This window comes from Populus trichocarpa, chromosome 1 (assembly GCF_000002775.5).
Source record: "Populus trichocarpa isolate Nisqually-1 chromosome 1, P.trichocarpa_v4.1, whole genome shotgun sequence".
Lineage (NCBI taxonomy): Eukaryota > Viridiplantae > Streptophyta > Magnoliopsida > Malpighiales > Salicaceae > Populus > Populus trichocarpa.
Window position 1 is genome coordinate 8,489,801 of NC_037285.2, and position 20,523 is coordinate 8,510,323.

The following is a 20,523-nucleotide window of genomic DNA, read 5'->3' on the forward strand; positions in this document are numbered from 1 at the left end:
ACTATCGCACTTCTGAAAACCCTCCTTGATAAAATGTGCCTCAATTCAACTAAACCAGGCTCATGGAACCTGTTTTAATCCATACAACGCTTTATGTAGTTTGTAGACCAAGTGCTCCTTGCCTTTCGTCTCATAACCCCTTGGTTGTTCAATGTAAACCTCTTCACTCAATTCTCCATAAAGAAATGCTGACTTGACGTCTAACTGGAAAATCCTCCAATTCTTTTGTGCTGCCAAAGCAATGATCATCCTTACGGTGTCCATCCTTGCCACTGGTGCAAAAACCTCTGTGTAGTCTATACCATGCTTTTGTGAGTAGCCTTTGGCTACTAGACGTGCTTTGTGCTTGTCAATCTCTCCATGTTCATTGTATTTGGTCTTGTACACCCATTTGACGCCAATTGTTTTTGCTCCAGTAGGCAATTCACTTAAAGACCATGTTTTATTCTTCTCAATAGAATTGATTTCACTATCCATAGCTCGCCTCCACTTCTCATCTTTCACTGCTTCTTCAAAATAAAGAGGATCTCCTGTTGAAACATTTTGAACCATGTATGCCTCGTCTTCTGTTAGCTCATCTGTAGTGATGTAGTCACTTAAGTAAGAAGGAGGACGTCTTACTTTTTGTTCATAAACCCTCCCTGCATCCTCATTAAAAACATTAGAAATTCTATAATTCTCACAGCCCCGTGGTATACTGCTCTATCCCTCATCACAACCTTGTGTTTCTCTTCTCTCATTCTCATTTCTTTCTCCCCGTGTTTCTCTTTTTTCATTCTCTTCATTAGCCATACTGTCATTTTTATTTTCACTCACCCTATCTTCTCCCTCACTATCTTCTCCCTCACTGTTGTTTTCGTCAGTGTCTCCCCACTCCAAATCTAATAAGATTTGTCCCTCATAACACACCTCACAATCCCACTGTTTGTCTTCCTAAAAAATAACATCCCTGCTTACAACTATTTTCTTAGCTATAGGATCAAACAATTTGTATCCTTTGGACTCGTCACTAACTCCCAATAGAACAGAAGGAAAACTTTTATCATCTAATTTACCTCATTTAACATCTAGAACATGAACATGAGCTAAGCATCCAAAGATACGAAAATGCTCAACAGAAGGTTTTACTCCACTCCACGCCTCTTGTGGTGTAATATTCTTCAATGCCAATGTAGGACATCTATTCAAAACATAGAAGGTCCAGTTCACTGCTTCTGGCCAGAATGTTTTGGGGAGCTTTTTATCAGACAGCATAGAACGAACCATATTCATCACATTTTGATTTTTCCTTTCAGCCATCCTGTTTTGCTATGGCGTGTAAGTAGTGGTTAACTGCCTCTTGATGCCATTTGCTTTGCAGAAATCAGTGAATTCAGTTGAAGTGAATTCTCCCCTCTATCTGTCCGTAAACATTTGATACCCAATCCTTTCTCCTTTTCCACCAATTTTTTGAAAAACTGGAAACAAATCAGCACCTCACTATTTGCTGTCAATAAGAATACCCATGATTTACGACTAAAATCATCAATAAAGCATAAAGTATACCTCTTTCCACTATTTGAAATAAGAGAAATTTGCCCACAGATGTCTGCATGAATAAGTTCCAAAGGCTGACTTGCTCTCCACGTACTCTGTGTTGGCATGTTACCACGATGTTGTTTGCCATGAATGCAATCTCTGCATGTAGTGTTTGAAACTTGAAATTGAGGAAGTCCATGAACCATCCCCTTGTGTTGCAAAGTTTTCAATCCTTTGTAACTCAGGTGACCATATCTTTGATGCCAAAGGTGAAAAAAGATCATGTGAACTTGTATAAAAACATCTTTCTGATGGAGCATTTAGAGAAGCTGGTGTATGCGATAGCAGTATAAATATTCTGTTTATACTCATTTCAGTCTGAATAATCAGACCCTTAAGCGGATGATAAATTTTGCAAACTCCTCCTTGAATTAAAATAGCCAAGCCTCGTTCTTGAAGTTGACCTATGCTCAAGAGATTGTTTTTGAGCTCTGAAACATAATACACTTTATGGACAACATGGTTGATTCCATTCAAAAACAGCTTTATACTTCCCTTTCCAATCACATTCATTCTACTATTGTTTCCTAATTTAACTGAATGAACAAAACTCTCATCCAAGTTTGTGAACATACCTTTATTGCCACGCATATGGTTGGAACATCCTGAGTCAAGAAACCAAGCATCAATCTGTTTTGTTTCATGTGACTCAACATATGACATTAACATCATATCATATTCTTCATTTACTTCTGCATAATTTGCTTCTTTATCCCATTTCGGACATTTATATTGGAAATGTCCAAGATTATGACATTTGTAGCATTCCACAGCAGCCTTGTTGAATGCTGGTCCTTCTCTTCCACATCCTCTTCCTCTGTAGTAACTTCTTCCATGTCCTCTGCCCCAAGTTTTGTCATCGGTTGTCACCTTCAGAGCTTGCTCCACATTGTTGCTTCTGTGAAATTTTTTTTCGTGTACAACGAGGGAGCTCTGAAGTTCATCAATGGTAATTGCATCCAAGTTCCTAGATTCCTCAATCGAACAAACTATATAATTAAATTTGTCCGTGAGAGATCGTAGGATTTTTTCACATATCGTGACATCAGTCATGATCTCCCCATATACTCTCATCTTATTTGCCACTGTCATCACTCTAGCAAAATAGTTAGTAATTGTTTCACCAATCTTCATTTCAAGAACCTCAAAGTCTCTTCGTAGAGCTTGAAGATTGGAACGGTTTACTCGAGCATTCCCTTCATATTTGGTCTTCATGGAATCCCAGATCTTCTTGGAGGTGTCTTTGTCCAAAATGGTCTCTAGGATACTCCTGTCAATTGCTTGGAAAAGATAGTTTTTTGCTTTGAGATCTTTGAGTTTTACTGCATCTAACTCTCGCTGTCGTCCTTCTGATAATGGTTGCTCTCCATGTGCTGGTTCTTTATAACCAGTTTCAATTAAACTCCAATATTCCTTGCTTCGAAGGAAATTTTCCATGAGCATGCTCCAATGGTCATAATGACCATCAAAACATGGAATGGAAGGTTGCACAAAATTGCCTTCAGAAGTCATCGTCCTCTCTCTATCTCTCTGTGTTTGAAAGTCACTTAAAAGCCGCGGCTTTTATTTTTCTCAGTCCCAGTGGGGGCTCTGATACCAGTTTATTGAGAAAAAGACAACAGTATTGCAATGTATTCAAGTAAACTGGAAGAATGACAGTACTATTGATAAAAAAGCTTTGGCTATTATATAGCCTTACAATAGTAACAGAAAGCCAATAAAAACAGCCCACTAACTACACTAACATAAAGTGGTAACGTGCATGAGGAAATAGTCTAACAAAGAAAAAGTCTTCCTACATAGTAGGAACTTATTAGCAACAGAAACGTAACAATTTATTTAAACCAATCTTATCAATCCTTTTTTTTTTAACAACAACAATTCATTTCTATGATATATAGTAATGTGTAGCTACCATTCATGTCTATTCTAAGTATTTTTTTTCATCCACTTAACCTAAAACATACAACAGTATGGCAAAGTTTAAAACTCTTTTCAACGTGGAATTTCGAAAAGAATGCTATGACTACTACAAGAAAGGATCAGGCCAGAAGAACAAGTGATGACGAGACTCATCATGAAGTGGATTGAAGAAAAGGTAGATCTGAGATCCATCTTGAATCCCATAATTAGAGATGTTCCATCTCCATCCTGATAAATTATCAGATGACTTTGATTGTTATCGAGAAACATGATCAAACGATCTTGAGGCAGCTCTTATTGTGCCTCAATCTCTCGCTTGAGATCAGCACCTGTGGCATTATTATCTAGTTGAATGTAGAAGAGGATACCTGTCAAAATCTCCACCACCAACCTCATTATATAAAGCATAAGGTTTTTGTTCATCCCTGATCAGTCCCATTCAAGAGAGAAAAAGGAAGAGAGAAAGACCCAAACAGTCATGTATTGTTTGAAATCTGTTCACCTAGACAACCACGTTATGATTGTTAAAGAATCATCTCAACCCAATAGCTTAAGCTGTTAGGTGAGGTCCCATGATATGATTTATATTATTCTCCAATACACCCCCTCAAGTGAAAGCCCTTTGGGCTTGAAACTTGCACAGACCCACATTACCTTGTGTTTAATTTTTATCAAATAAATAGGGATGGTGAGATTCGAACTCGTGACCGCTTGGTCATCAAAGCTCTGATACCATGTCAAATAACCATCTCAACCCAATAGCTTAAGCTGTTAGGTGAGGTCCCAGGATATGATTTATATTATTCTCCAACAGCCTTCACCTATGTCCCTTCCACGCCTTTCGGGTACTTTGGCATGGATGTATAGTGAGGCCTCGGTAACAAGTTCCCGTAATTCTCCCTGCGTAAGCAAGTTAATGTCAAGAACTTGGCAGAAATAAAAATGTTGGAAAAGGTGGGTATCTTTTTTACTTGTGGAGCTTGTAGTTTTGGCAGTTAAGCTTTTGCAGCACAGAGCATGAAGTTAATGAAACTTTGAGCAACTTCTCATTGAGACATCATTACTGCCTTCACCGCATTGTATATTTTTTGGGTTCCTTTATAACAAAGTCTCAAAGCTGGAGGACTCTTAGTGAGAGGTAGTGGCTATAGGGAAAGGCACTTCTTAAATGGCTTGTGATTCAGAATCGAAGGGTGAGTGGGGGTGATGATCTTGTTTGATTTAAAAAGGAAGAAAAGGAAAGAATTCAGCAATGATTCTTGAGAAAATTCAATTTTTCAGGGTCCACCATTTTCTAAGTTGTACTAGAATTGCTCTTGCTGTTTTCTTTCTTGCATGATTTGAAGAGTTGAATACAGACAATGGAAACTCCATAAACTCCATGAGAAATAATTCTGTTAAGAACACAGAAACAATTCTTGGGCTAAATTCTATTTCACTCCTCTATGCAGAACAAAGTAGAACTAAACACTTAGCTGCAAACCTTGGTGGTTTTAACAAATTTGTTGCCTATCCAAGCTACTTCTAAAGAAATAGCAACTCTTGAAAGGGGCTAAGCAGGCCACCATGGTTTGGTGGTGATAATACCGTTACTGGTTTTGGCTCTTGCGCCAAGTCTATACCTAGCAAGAACAATTTAGCTTCTTGATCTCGAAAAAGGTAGGTTTGAAGCCTTTCCATCCATCCTAATGTTTTGTATGAATATTAAAGAAGGAAAGTTTGGTTTACAGTCTGGACTTTCTCCCTTTGTTCATATAGAAATGGATGCTGAGCAATATCCTACAATGTTTTCATTTAGTGCTAAGTGGCTAGGAAAACGATATCCAAGTTTGATATTATATTCAAGATTTTCACAGAAAACAAGTGGATGCCACCTTGTCCATGTTTCTATTAACTGTTGCTGATTAAAAACGTTTCCTAATAAGATAACGATCCTGTACTCTAAGAAGCTATCGAGTGTGTTTTAAAGTTTTCAAAGTATTTTTTATTTGAAAACATATTAAAATAATATTATTTTATAAAAATTATTTTTACACCTAACTATACAATAACATAAAAAAGTTAATTTTAAATAAAAAAATTTAGATTTTTAAAAAACGCAGTTTGTAATGGAATCCAAATCAGCCCTAATCTATACAGATTACATTACAGACAAACAACAAAGAGTTTGAATGAGACCAGCACAGAATGACTTACAATGCGTCAGAAAGGACTTTTCGCTTGCCCCAAACGACTATCAACATTTCTGATCACTTGCTGCCGAACCCAACAATTGCAGTGCAACACATAATGGACTTGCCACAGCTTTTAGTATTTCGTCTGACTTTTGGTTACAACCATCTGTTATCAATCAATGGCACCTGTATTTTCATCTGCAAAACTGTGAAAGAACTTTTCAGATTTACATTAGTCTTGCTGGGATGATTATCATTAAAAAGAAAAGATCAAAGCAAACCGATGATTTATTTCATGCATCAGAAAAGCTTTCTTTCTTGCTGACCTTCCTAAATGCCTTCATTTAATACTTAATACTTGCATGGACATTCAAGAAGCGTCGAAAACGCATAACACCACTAGCAAAATATTTATATATAGAACACCTAACAACCAGCAACAATTTATACAGACTATCTACACTGCTCAGGGAAGACATGCTTGAGCTTATCGCAAGGCAAATTCCACCCCGGTACATTTTTACATAAAACTGAATCAAAACCATTGTGAGTGATCACTCAATCTTTATTCCACCAATATCTAGATGTTCCAGCATCTTGGGCCTTCTATAATTCTTCAACAGGAGTGAGCACACAACAACACTGACGGAAGAGGCTGCCATTGCAGCTCCAGCAATCCAGGGTGGTAAACGAAATCCAGTGCCCGGAAAAAGGACCCCACCAGCTATTGGGATGCCCAGGAGGTTATACCCCAAAGCCCAAATGTAGTTCAAGCGAATTCGGGAAAAGGTTTTCCGGGAGAGGTCTATGGCAGTGATCACATCCTCAAGGTTGCTCTTCATTAGAACTATGTCAGCCGCCTCTATAGCAATATCTGTGCCTGCACCAATTGCCATACCAACATCTGCTGCAACGAGTGCTGGTGAATCATTTATACCATCACCTACCATTGCCACTATATAGCCTGCAGCCTGTGAAAGAAAGAAATTAAAGCCCAGAAACAATCTTCATAGCTAATAAATTCTAGGAGGAAAGGAAAAGTAAAGCTTCGGATAAGTACCTGCAATTCCTTCACTTTCTCTGCTTTCTGCTCAGGCTTGGCTTCTGCGATAACAGTTTCAATCCCAACTTCCTTGGCAATCGAATTAGCAGTTCCCGAATTATCACCTGTGACCATGATGCTCCTAACTTTCATGGACTTGAGAATGGAAATGACTTCGTGAGCACCTGGTTTCAATGGATCTGATATGGCTAGAACTCCAGTCACTTCCCTATCAATAGAAACTAAAATCCCAGTTTGAGCCATCCCTTCAGTTTCTGCAAGCATTTCTTCTGCATCAATTGAAATGGGGATGTTGTGTTCCAACATCAAGCTTTTATTTCCCACTATCACTTCCTTGTTTCTGACAATAGCCTTCACTCCGTGGCCTGTAATTGACTGAAAATCTTGTGCTTCTGGCCACATAGGGTTCTCTTCATCTTCTCTGAATTTCTTGGCATACTCTACAATGGCCTTGGCCAATGGGTGCTCACTGTTTACCTGATGTGGATGCATACACACCAACTTCATCAATGTTCATCACACAATAAGCAGATAGTTTAGCTTAAATTCTCTAAACTTCAGTAGTCACTAGAATGACAAGAGCTTGATTGTATTTTTAAGCAGACAATCTTAACAGTGAGTTAATAAAGAGAAAGCTTACCTCAGCAGCAGCTATGAGTTCGTAAAAATCTCGCAGCACCATATTTTTCAAGAGTCTTGTGTTAACAACCACAGGCTTTCCGATCGTAAGAGTTCCTGTCTTGTCAAAGACAAGGCAATTCACCTGCAAAATCATTTATCAGTAAAGGAGTTACTGAGAGGCTCATGCCTCATTTACAGTATTTCTCAGATCTGGAAAAAAAAGGTTAATAACTCGAACATATTTCGATTTCAATCAGGTTGGGAGATATGGTCACGAAGCAATATGTGAATCCTTCAAGATAATGCCTATAAAATTATCAGGTTTTGTTTATAGAAAATTGAAATTTCTTGCTGACCTTATGTGCACTTTCTAATGCTTGGCCACCTTTGATTAGAATGCCCTGAGATGCACCAACTCCAGTACCAACCATGACAGCAGTTGGAGTTGCTAATCCGAGAGCACAAGGGCAGGCTATGACCATAACAGAGATGCCGAATTGGAGAGCAAGCTGAAAACTATCCATTGACTTTGGTATCCAAGAGTCTGGATATCCATGGAACTTTCCAGCTAAAAACCACGCAAGCCAGGTTGAAATGGAAAGAATAATAACCTGCAAACATTCACAAGTAATTAACAAATATAATGCTTATACAGAAAGCTGGTGGCATGAATTTAATGATGAATTTGAACTTTGTATTATGTACTTACAAGAGGCACAAAGTATTTGGAGATACGATCAGCAAACTTCTGTACAGGAGCTTTAGCCATCTGAGCTGACTCAACAAGTCGAACAATCTGTGAAAGAGCACTCTCCGATCCCACCCTCGTTGCCTTAATATGCAACACCCCATTCTCATTCACGGTCCCACCAATCACCGTGTCACCTTTCCTCTTTGCCACTGGCCTTGCTTCTCCTGTTATCATGCTCTCATTCACATGGCTCTGCCCCCAAATAACAAAACCATCTGAAGCTGCTTTTGCACCAGGTACGATCTTAATCACATCATTCCTTTGTATCAACCGACTATCAATTTCTTCTTCACTGATCACATTTCCTTCATCATCTAAAGTCAACAATATTGCGGTGCCAGGTGTCAAGTTCATAAGCTTGGCAATGGCGTCAGATGTCTTTCCCTTAGCCAGAACCTCAAGATACTTCCCAAGAAGAATGAATGAGATAAGCATTGAGCTAGTCTCAAAGAAATCTGTGGACTCAAAATCTGTAGAGGAAGCAGCTCTCAACACCGAATAGACTGAATAAAAGTAGGCTGCATTAGTTCCTAAGGCGATCAACACATCCATATTAGCAGAACCATGCCTCAATGCTTTATAGGAACCTGTATAGAATCTCCGGCCTACAATGAACTGCACTGGAGTAGATAGAACCCACCTCAAGATTGCTCCTATAGATAGCATATTGACTAATTTGGTGTCTAGAGCATCCTTAATTCCAGGGATATACATAAAAATCATGGCTATTAAGAACACTGGAACTGTGAAAACCAAACTCCACAGGAAGGACCGGTAGTATTGCTTAATTTCCTCTTTTCTATGGCTTTCTCTTCCTCCTCCTTCAGGAAATATCATTGCCTTGAATCGCCCTGTCCCCGTTGATTCAATCACTTTGATAAAATTTCTAGGACCAGTTACATCTGGTTTGTAAGAAAGGGAGATTTTGTTCACTTCAGAATCTATGTCTATACTTTGAACACCGGGGAGTGCCTGAAGAGATTTTTCAATCATTCTCATCGAATTATGTGTTCTTACACCATCAACTTTAAGCCCTATCTTGCCCATGTCTTCACCAGTACTAAGAAGTACAGCTTCAAATCCTGTGTCATTTATCGCTTCTAAGATCTGATTGCAGCCCAGGATCTTTGGATCATAATGAACTTCTGCTTCTTCAGTTGCTAAGGCTACTTGAGCTTTTTGCACACCTGGAATTGCTTGCAAAGCTTGTTCAACAGTAGAGGAGCAAGAAGTGCAAGTCATTCCATTAATACGAATTCGGCAAACTTGGGTGGATTTATCACTGGTTTCTTCTTGAATCAACGTGGCCTCAAATCCAGCATCTTCAATAGTCTCACGAATGGTTTCTTCCTGTCATTATCAGATTACTTAAGACAGGTAGGGAGTGCTTTACTGCTATAAACTATCAGTTGGGGCAACTTGACATAGCAGTGCAGGTTAGTGAAATGCAATGTCAGATTGTTGAAACTTAGAAGGAACGCTAGACATGTTTGTATTCCATTTATAGCTAGCTAGTTAATAAGAAATGCTTGTAAATATGCTAATTGCATGATACAACTACTATCTTGAAAGAAGAAGGTGGTATATTGCCACTAAATAGTGTAACATGCAATATGGAAAGTTGTTGATATCAAATTTGAGGCCACCCCTGGAAGAGCTTTCCAAACTAAGTAGTCTGTGTTTCATTTCCACTATCAAATGACCCAAAATTTGTTCGATTTTGTTATTGTTTACAAATCTGAAGGTTGGGATATGGGATTCAGACATTCTAATATGACATGGCCTCAACCTTAAATAAATTTGTCTTCTAATTCACATAATTAAGCAAGAACTCACAGATGGTATTAACTAGGAAAAAACTAGTTGCAGAATACTATAAGATTCTAAAGAAGCACTAATTATAAAAGTCCCTTATGCCTTTCACTTTCCTTAATCTAAAACTTAGAAAAAGAATTTCAATTGCTTTGACTTCACGCATGCAACAACAAAAGAATATTTTTAAAAAACAAAAAACAAAAAAAAAACCCACAGATAAAGATAAGAACCAAAACAAATTAAATTAAGGATAGCTTACATTAACAAAACTGGGGTAGAACAGAACTTGAGCCTTATTATTCAAGACATCAACAACAGCCTCTCGTATTCCAGGAAGCCTTTTGACAGCCTTCTCAACAGATCCAGCACAAGCAGCGCATGTCATTCCCAAAACACAAAACACTGCCTTTGCCTCTGATCCTTCCACGTTCGTTTCTTGAGCCGAAACCCCTTTCGGGTACTTGGGCATCGAAGGATACCTTGGCCTTGGCGATAAGTCCCCATAACTTTCTTTGCGTATGCAAGCTAGTGCCAAGAACTTCGTTGCCATCAAACAAAGTGTAATATTTGTGTGTTTTCGTCGACGTACGTTCCTTCAACTCCTGCACGAGAAGTTATAAATAGGTGATTTTTTTTTTTAATTCTAGGTGTTTGTTTGATATTCAGGTAAAATGTTTTTTAAAATATTTTTTATTTAAAAATATATTAAAATATTTTTTTTAATTTTTTTTTAATATTAATAAATTAAATTATCAAAAATACTTCAAAAAATATCAACTTTATTTTTTTTTATGTTAAACACGTTTTTAAAATACGTCCGTTAATTAAAAACCAATACCAAACAGTATCGAAATCTTTTAAAAGAAGAGTTCTGAAATGGGAGAAACTATTTATAGGCATGCTCAGTGGGGTTAGCCAAAAGTTTGCTCGATTGAGAAGGAGAAATTTGAATTTGTAGTGGCTAATTAATTAGCAATTGAGAATATAACAGATTGTTCGAGTCTATATTTTAATTAATTTTATAGATCTTAAAATTAATAATTATATAATTTTTTAATGATTCTAAAAAACCTCAAACTCATATAATTATTGAAAAACAAAATCAAAAACTATCAAATTAAACTACCCACCATAATTTCAAAAAGGATTTTTGTATTAATGTAATATGGGTGGTTTTATAGTCCTACCACGAACTCTGAGTGTCTGACTTAAAAGCAGATGATGTTGTGAAAATCATTGTTGCATAAATATATCCATTGAAAGTGGATTTGCACTAGTGGAAATAGTGAATTGCACAGTTATATTAATCAAATTACACAATAATTACAAATATTTGATTCATTGTATATCAGGTTCTGTAATGATAGAACAAAAAAACATTAATAGAAGAAAAAACGCTGTTCTTTACTTCCTTAATTATGATCAATCCATCATGATCCTCGTTTTCTATATTATTATTGTTTTTACATTAAATTTATAATGAATTTTAAAAACGCATTTTAAATGTTATTTATGGTTTTTATTCACAAGTTTTCAGAGTTTCCCAAATGAAAAAAAAAAAACATTATCAATACAGATTTTTTTCTTTTATATACAAGCATTTTTTAGCAATGTAAAATAATTCAATTTCTTTTTCATTTAGTTAGTGGGGTATTTTTACTTTCTAACACATTAATTGTTTTCAAGAATTTTGGTAAAATAGCACAAGCAAAACAATCATTTAATAAAATACCCCTTGAGAAATAGTGATTTGATAAAGACGCAATTGAAAATAATAATTTAATAAAGACGCGATTAAAAATAGTGACTTTGACCATAAAAGCCAAATTACAAACTAACTCTAACCTAAATACTACAAAAATAGTGACTTTCTAACATATCTTTTTTTCAAATACTTTTTTAGCATGTATTATTTTACCAATACTTTTGGCAAAGTGTGTTAGAAAGGACAAAAAAAAGCCCTAGTCAGTGTTATAAATTTGTTTTTGTATAATAAATATAATATAAATATTTTCTCTTTTAGTTAATTATATAAATTTTTCATGATAAGTTTTTAATTTGAATGAAGTAAAATTAATATTTTACAATTAGATTATCACAAATACAAAAATATTAAGATGAATTATGATTTTGATTTTTTTTTAAGAAAGACTATATAATCTTAATGTATTTTTCTTTTGCGTGTGGAAAAATTCATGTTCATTGTCAACAAATGAACATGTTTTTTTTATTATTAGAAAAGAAAAACTGAGAAATAAATGATAACTAGCTAGAACTAAACTTTATATTGATAGTGCAACCATAACCGGTTTATTAGACCAAAAATGTTAAGTAAAACTAATTTTTTTAATGGATTTCGTGGTTGAGTGTATTTTTTGAGCAACCTTTGTGTCCCAGATCTAAATCCATCTTTACAATTCAATATTAAAAGACCTATATATATATATGGAACGAAGAGATTTAAAAGAATTTTACTTTCTGTATATATAACTTGATCTTAGTTTTGATCTTTGATAGCTAAAACGAGCTGGGTGCATCGATCTCCTTAGTTATTATATCAACTCCGTAAATCAAGTAAAATAGGATAGCTAGCATGACCTACCAATTTAATTATTTCTACCCTTGAAGGAGCAATGAATTCAGGAAAAAAAAAACACCCAGAATAAAAAATGAAGATACTAGGACATGATCATGTAAAGTTACCTCTTAATGAATAAAGGATTGAGACAAATCATTTGTCATGTCACTACAAAATGTTTTCATTATATATATATCATTAAAATCTCTAGTTTTAATAATAATAAGAAGAAGGAGGAGGAGGAGGAGGAGGAGGAGGATGGCATCACCTTCTAAGGCTGAAACTATTCCAAAAAAAATGTGAAAATTGGAGTCTTAATTAGCTCCATCACTAAAAAGTACGTTCCTCTTCTCCAACATATAGCATGAAATGTTTGAGCATGAGTACTTCCGGACCATACTGAGCATGGTCGGAATCCTTCTCAAATAATTTGCATGGGTTTATCCTTGCAATTAACAAAAATAAATAAAATTCCAAGTACTTTGGTTATCAATAATAATAATAAAAAAAACCCTTTACATAGATTTGATTTACGAGACCAATATTCATACTATAAATAGCATGCAGAGTGGCCAATAACTATATATAATTAATGGTGGTCCATATAAACCTCATAATGATAATATTTCGAAGCCTAATCTTCCTATCAATACATGATAGGCATTGAACAACCGACAATTCAAATTCAGAAAGGATGCTGGAAAAAAAGAATCTTGCAAGCCAAGTACGTACTATAAACGAATAGCGATGAATGAAAACTCTTGATGCAAATCATTACCAGAAAGCATGCTAATTAATAAGTAAATGCACCGGAAAATATTAATTAAATTTATACATATATGAGTAATTTGTGCAGTGTGAATTATGCACTCAGAAAGAATAACTATGAAAAAAGAAGAAGAAGTAGAAACTATGTATATGGAGAGAGAGACTTTACTTGAAAGAAATCATGGATGATTTACACTCCGATACGCAGTCTGCATACCAAGCAATGGTTTATATAGTGACTTGAACCACCAAATTCTTGTTAATTAACTAAACTCATTTCCTTTTGGATCTCATTTAAGTATAAATTAAATACATTAATTACAAGAAGGAGCGTTACAATGTCACCCCGTGGACTTTTCAAAACCTGTATTATATTTATAAGGTCTCGTAAATATCTGATACAAATTGCTTACGTACCAAGCATTGATTTATATACAAATTGCTTAACGAGGGAGATGAAAATTTAATATATGTTTAGTATTGTGGTGTAAAAGATATTTTTTGTTTAAAAATATATTAAAATAAAACTGCTTCAACCACAGTTTCGACTGTAATTTTAAACAATCTTTTCTATTAATAATGGCAGTATCTCGTAGAAAACGAACTGTACTAGGAGTCAGTCATATAAATTTGAAGATTCTATATAGGATGATCCAGATACGTTAGTTAATGGAATCTCCGGCTAGCTAGCCAGGTATTACTTGATACATCTCTTGGAAAAATAGTGATGTCTTTGAAAATGAGATCCGGCCATGTCGTGCCGTCGACTCATTTTCAAGCTTACATATATATTGCTCTCTCCCCGATACGATCCGAATTCATTTTCAAGCTTACGTAAATAAGTAAGTCGTCAAACCGGCAAACAAGACAACATTAGCTGCTGAATAACTATATAAGAGTTGTTAAAAGTCTGCATCATAAAAAATAAAAAATAAAAAGTTCAGAAAAAATGGACGAATTAAACTCAAATGGAGAAGTATGTCATGATACTTAAAATTATGAATATTGGAATAGTGACATTTCGGACTAAAAAATAACTAATCAGCCTACCAAATGCTTGAATCAAAGTTAGTTTTTAACACAAAAGAAAAAAAGGTGTGCATTATAAATATATTTTCTGATATCATGAAATTTATTAATTGAAGAATGAAACGCTTAATAAAATAAATTAAAAAATATATGAACAGGTAAATCGTTAAAACTATTGCGAACATCTGGATCACAAAAACCAAAATTTCAACTTGATACCAAAATTTCAAAATTCCAGCTGCAAAACACTCTAAAATTATTTTTTTAAAATGTAAATTAAACTAAATAAAAATTACTGGCCCTAGTCTATTTTTTTTTAATATGGTTAAATGACAAAATCATCCCTATTGAATTCGCTTCTCTAAGGTGAACCTATTGATACCAACATCTTTTTTTTTTTACAGGAATGTAGCTTACTAGACACCTTTTTTTTTTCAATAAGTTTCTCTCTCTTCCCTCAATATTCAAGAACCGAAACATGAAAAAAATAAGATTTTAAATTAAAACATAAAATCCTAAAATAATAGGAACCAAATATAAAAAAAATAAAAACTTCAATGATCAAATTAAAGTTTTCCACACCCAACTTTGAACAATAAAAATGAAAGTGACCGATTCTTTGTGTTAATTCTTGTTCTTTGTTGTTTCAATCTTTTTAATTATAAACTAAAATTTAATTTTGTAATAACAAACTTTAATTAAACATTAAAAACTATTTGAAATATTGGATACAGCTATAGTATGCAAATGAAAAAAAATCAAGATATTAAATGATGTCAACATAGTTTTGGAGGATGAAATTTTTTTTAAAAAAAAAAGTTTAATAGCCAAATTTTTAGAAATAAAAATTCTAGGAAACTAAAAGAAAAAAAAAAGTCCATAAAACAATGAACGGAGTGGAAGTAAGCAGTGTAGTTATAATAAAAACACATATATTGTATTTTAGTTTATTTTGTTTTATCAATATATAATTGTAATTGGTAACAGGTTACCGTTTACTTTTAAATTAATGACAAATAAATTAACCAATCACGGTGGCTGTTGCCTCAAAATCATTATAACTGGAAACACAGAAAATATATTTTTAAAAATAAAAAATTATATATTATTTTAATATATTTTTAAGTAAAAAGATATTTTAAAAAATAACCGTTATTATCTTATATACTTTTAATTATACATGCGACATCAATTGATAAACAAACATTAATGTAGTAATAGTTTACTTTGAAACAGAAGTATATAACCTCAGAGTTGAAAAGAATGAAAAAATGCTAATTTAACTACTTGGTATTAATTTAATGTTGATTTTGCCTTTTTGTCTGAAACATGTATTTCAAGGACGAGAGGGATTGAGACGTTGTTTGGTAATGTGGCTGCGGGTAAGGTTTACCCGCAACCATATATACCAGTATTTGGTAACAAAAAGAAAATAATTTTTTTTAGTAGGATTTATCAATTTTCACTGCCGTGCCACAGGTTTACTGCTTCTCGTGGTAATTTTTCAATTAAGTGATTTTCTAATTAACAGCATGGCTCCACTGTTTAAGACCAGTAATAATGGAGCATGCGTGGTGATTTTCTAATTACTGTTTAGTAAACAGTGGAGCATGCTCCACTGTAGCACTGTTCATTAAAGTGAACAGTGTGAGTGAATTTTAATTCACTCACACTCATATTATTCATGTGAATAATTGTTTTTTTTTTTTGAAAAATCAATGTAGTTAATTCATTTCACTCGAACTGTTCATATGAACATGAATAACAATTTTTTTTATATTTTTAAAAAAATTAGTTTAAGATGAATTAAATTTACTCGTACTGTAATCTCAATTTTATTCCTGATAATATTTTATCTAATTTTATTGCACGCTCAAAAAATCATGAAAACTGTAGTTCTTGTCGAATGAATTTTGTACTTAATGAAATTGTAAATTTTTTTAAAAAAATTGAGTTTTACTCGAAATACTAGTATTTAATATTATTTAATAACACTACATAAATTAGAAGGATATTGCATGATGACGTAGCATTTGTGGAATTTGATTGCAATTCCAATTATGTTCTTGCCGGGTCCGACCCAGTTAAAAAAAATTCAGTTTTTATTTTTATTTTAATTGTGTTTTATTCAAAAAATTAGAAGGATATTGCTTGATGACATAACAAAAAATTCAATTTTTGTTGTTGCGTGCTTAAGAAACCATGAAAAATATAGTCATTGTTGGATATATTTCGTATGTGATGACATTGTATATAGTTTAATAGAATAATAATAAAAAAATTTGATATCAATATTATTTATTTCATGATGTAATAATAGTAGTTAAATCTACAATATTTAAATTAAAAATATTTTTTAATTATTTTATAACCTCAATTTGAAAAGTATTTTTTTAACCAAACACATACTTTTTGTTTAATCTCAATTTCAACCACAGTTTTAACCAAATATCTATTTTTTCAAACCAACCTCAACTAAAAATACTTTTTATAAAACAATTTTTTTCAAACCACAACCATAACAAGTAACGCAATATCAAAAACACTCTGAGAACACAATTCATTACTTTATATTTTGCAAAAAAGAGAGTCACTCTCTGGAGATGCAAAACAAAAATCGATAAGCTGACAGAAGGCCGTGTGTGTGTATAGACAGACACTTAAATTATTAATCCCAACCATACCACGTAACTTGACAATTACTTACTGCACAATACTATTTTATTCGACCAAAATCCTGTCATCATCCAAAGAGTCAATGCCGTAATGTTTAATAATCTCTACGATTCTTTGTGAAATTAACAACTAGGTAATTCTTCGATGGCGATTAATATGAGCTTAGCAACAGTTAAGCCTCGGACAAGACAATACTTTGCCGAGTCATGCAGTGTGCAATTCATAAAATAAATTACTTTTTTGTTTTTTCAATGAATCTTAAAATACGGGGGGCTGGCTTGAGATGAAGAAAGTTTTGGGTTTTCCGTGGAACCCCACATGGTGACAAAGGCAACTTACCCAGTACATTTGACCTCTGTTTTGTTTGAATCTAGGCATGATTTTCTTGACACTAATTTCTTATTAAAACAACATAATGCCATTTTTTTGATGGACTTTTGGCCTCACAAGAAAACAGAAGACTTTGAACACACCACACCAGGGGGGGCGATTGAATTGTTAACTCCTTGAAATTTATATTCAAACAGGATAACCTGTTCCCTTTTTTTAATGGAAAGCTGACCACATTTTATATACACTGTTTCTCTTTTAACTCCTTGAAATTTGGATGGTGATGTTGGACCCCCAGAAATTCAATCATGTCGTCACTTCAAATCTGTATTGTAAAGGTATTTTGTAATCCCAACACAGTTTAATAAAAGTTTTGATGTTAAAAAAATATTTTAAAAATAATATATTTTTAACGCAACTATTATTAAAAATAATAATCATTTAAAAAATCATTTCTTAACTAAATTAATTAACCATTACAAATATCAATTAAATTTTCATAAAGTTTCAATGGTCAAGAAATGAAATTCAATATCTAATGCCTAAAAAAAAATGGGTTATCTAGGACATACTAGAGCTTTGTTTTTAACACACCCAGTATAGCTAGAAAAATCTCGACAAGACAATTCTAATCACATCTTGAAAGGCTATCAAATATGATTCTAATTTTCTAGAGGTTTTGTTCAGGGATAATTGCGATCTCGTTTAGTGGTTTTCTAAGAAGTAGTTAAAATTATCTCGTTGAGATCTTTCTAACGGTACCAAATATGTCAAAAACGGATCCCCAATGTCTCCTCGGTTATCTATTTTTTTCTTTATATTTTTTCTTCTTCTCTCTCTTGCCACGTCACTTTATCTTTTTAGTCATTGAATTTTAAATCTTATCTTTTAATCATTTTATTTTCATAAATTTTTTAGTTGACTTTTGATAAAGTTAATTATTTTTTAAAAAAATAAATAACAATATACAATTATTATTCTTAATAACGATTTTATATGGCATTGATGTTAGGAAACTCTGTTATGTTCTACCGTTATTTTCAATAACAATTTTATACATAATTGATATTAAAAAATAAAATTATATTCAAATTATGTTATTTTTCAAAAACTTTCCAAACCCATGTCATCCTCCTAAAATTTTTACCAAACTATGTAATTTCCTTTTTAAAAAAAAAAATCCCTGGCTAACCATACTTCGGAATATTCCAACACCCAGTCCCTGTTATCACTTTCTGTCAGCAGCTTTAACTTTAGAAGCCCCCATTTTGCTGTCCCTGGTTCCCCAGAACCCAAAACTTTCATCGATTTGCAAGTTTTGCGAGGCTAGCCCATAGCGCGGACCTGAGTGCAGCCATATTCAAAACCCGTGGTCCAAAATGCAAACTAGTTGTGTAACTCGAAGCCCAATTCCTGCTAATAAAAAAAGTAAAGAAAGAAAGGAGAATAGCATCAAATAGTTGTGTATCAGAGTTGGATTTTTTTTCAATGATGTACTGATGCTGTAAATGTAATTTAAAATTATAAAATAAATAATATGTGATTTGGGTTAAAAAATAATATGTGATTTGAGATAACACGATAAACTTATAACCCGAGTAATAAAGATCGAGATAACCTGATTAATAACGATTAAGATAAATTGGATTAAACCTCTAAATCTGCATACTATATTATAAAATCAAAATAATCCAATAACTAATTTAATATTTTTGATGGTAGGACGAAACCATCATTATACTAATTCAATAAAATACAACCATGAGTATGTATAAACAGTATTTTTTCAATTTCTTACTAGTTTCTTTTAATCTTATTGAAATCAGCCACAAATAAGAATGAATGTGTTTTTTTTTAAAAAAAAAATCTTTATAAAAATTCGAAATAGCCATGATATTATTGAAATTATACATGGATTATTTATGCTAACATTGATATAATTAGTAATTTCGCTTCTTAGCAAAAATCCAAATATTCGTTGATTAACAAATAGATGTGATGATCAACAAATTATACATGAATGGCTTCAACCATTGAACACAGTGTGTAATGTAATCTCTTATAGACGGAGTACTCTCCATTTCCAAAACAAGAAATTTTTATTTTTTATTATTAATATAAATATTCGATGTGTTTACACGTATCATCTAATTTTAATATATATATATATATATATATATATATATATATATATATATATATATATATTTTAGTTTAACGTGGGTGTCCGGACCAGCTTGCGTGTACCTCGACTAATCCCACGGGCCTTAAAGTTAACGACCATGTAAGCCTCCAGTGGCCATCATATGAGCAACCACAGAGCTCGAACCTGAGACCATAGAGTAAGTAAACCTCTTGGTCTCAAGCTTTTACTATTGAGGTACCACCTAGATAATTATTTTAATATAATTTTTATATTTACACGTAGTGACCAAATTAAACATTGCATTTGCTAATCCACGAACAAGTGGCCAACTTGAGTTAGGCTATCCAGTGGCATGTCATATCATTACCTCGATGGCAAGGAGCTTCATGCTTTGGTGCGTAAGCGCTTACGTTTTTCTACACTGCAAGGAGAGGTTTCCACGAATCCCAGTCACCGTCTGGCCTACCAAGTCTCAGCCACCAGATATTTCCAGGTTTCAATGAAATTGCTTACTGATATTTGAATTTCCAGGTTGCTCTTCTATTTTTGACCATGAGCCAAGGTTGAGCTTAGAGGTGGAAAGTAGACTAGGGGGTTTTATGTATTAAAATAATATTTTTTAGTTTTTAAAAAATTATTTTTGAGATGAGTATATTAAAATGATCTAAAAATTTAAAAAATAAATATTAATTTGAAATAAAAAAATAAAAAACTTTTTAAATTTTTTAAAAATATTTTTAAAACTTAAAAAAAAAGGCATAGATATTGAAGGAATAAAGTCTCGGAAGCTATAATTATGTGCTCGCAAAACTTAAAAGAGACGTGAGGATCGAAAGTTTAAGAAGTTGAAGAATATAAACGGAGTAATGTGGAATTGAAACCCACCTTACCTGATGATGCCTTATAAACATTTATACAATTATAAATCACATCAAATTGACGCAGAGACAAGGATAGGGTGACGAAAATAATGCCATATATATCTCAATATCAACTGATTAATAATTTGTTTTTAGAAATATAAAAAATAAATATATAAGTTTTTAAAATTTATTATTTTTTTAAATCTAA

The 20,523-nt window shown here is 33.2% G+C and overlaps 1 protein-coding gene across 1 annotated transcript; it reads right to left on the reverse strand.

The window, feature by feature from the left end:
* Window positions 1-6,014: 6,014 nt before the first annotated feature.
* Window positions 6,015-13,528, reverse strand: LOC7490311 (probable copper-transporting ATPase HMA5). Its single transcript, XM_024603073.2, has 7 exons — window positions 13,441-13,528; window positions 10,185-10,527; window positions 8,069-9,460; window positions 7,716-7,970; window positions 7,379-7,501; window positions 6,736-7,215; window positions 6,015-6,646 (listed from the first exon to the last, which is right to left on the reverse strand). Exons 2-7 carry the CDS (start codon window positions 10,473-10,475, stop codon window positions 6,230-6,232), a joined length of 2,958 nt encoding a protein of 985 aa, XP_024458841.1. The 5' UTR covers window positions 10,476-10,527; window positions 13,441-13,528; the 3' UTR covers window positions 6,015-6,229.
* Window positions 13,529-20,523: the final 6,995 nt, after the last annotated feature.

What these genes read in the sequence shown, in the direction of transcription:
- LOC7490311 (XM_024603073.2), bottom strand. Translation starts at nt 10,475, where the DNA reads ATGGCAACGAAGTTCTTGGCACTAGCTTGCATACGCAAAGAAAGTTAT. An exon ending in AACTCATAGCTGCTGCTGAG is followed by an intron (nt 7,216 to 7,378) that starts GTAAGCTTTCTC and finishes CATCCACATCAG; the next exon opens with GTAAACAGTGAGCACCCATT. An exon ending in AGAAAGTGAAGGAATTGCAG is followed by an intron (nt 6,647 to 6,735) that starts GTACTTATCCGA and finishes TTTCTTTCACAG; the next exon opens with GCTGCAGGCTATATAGTGGC.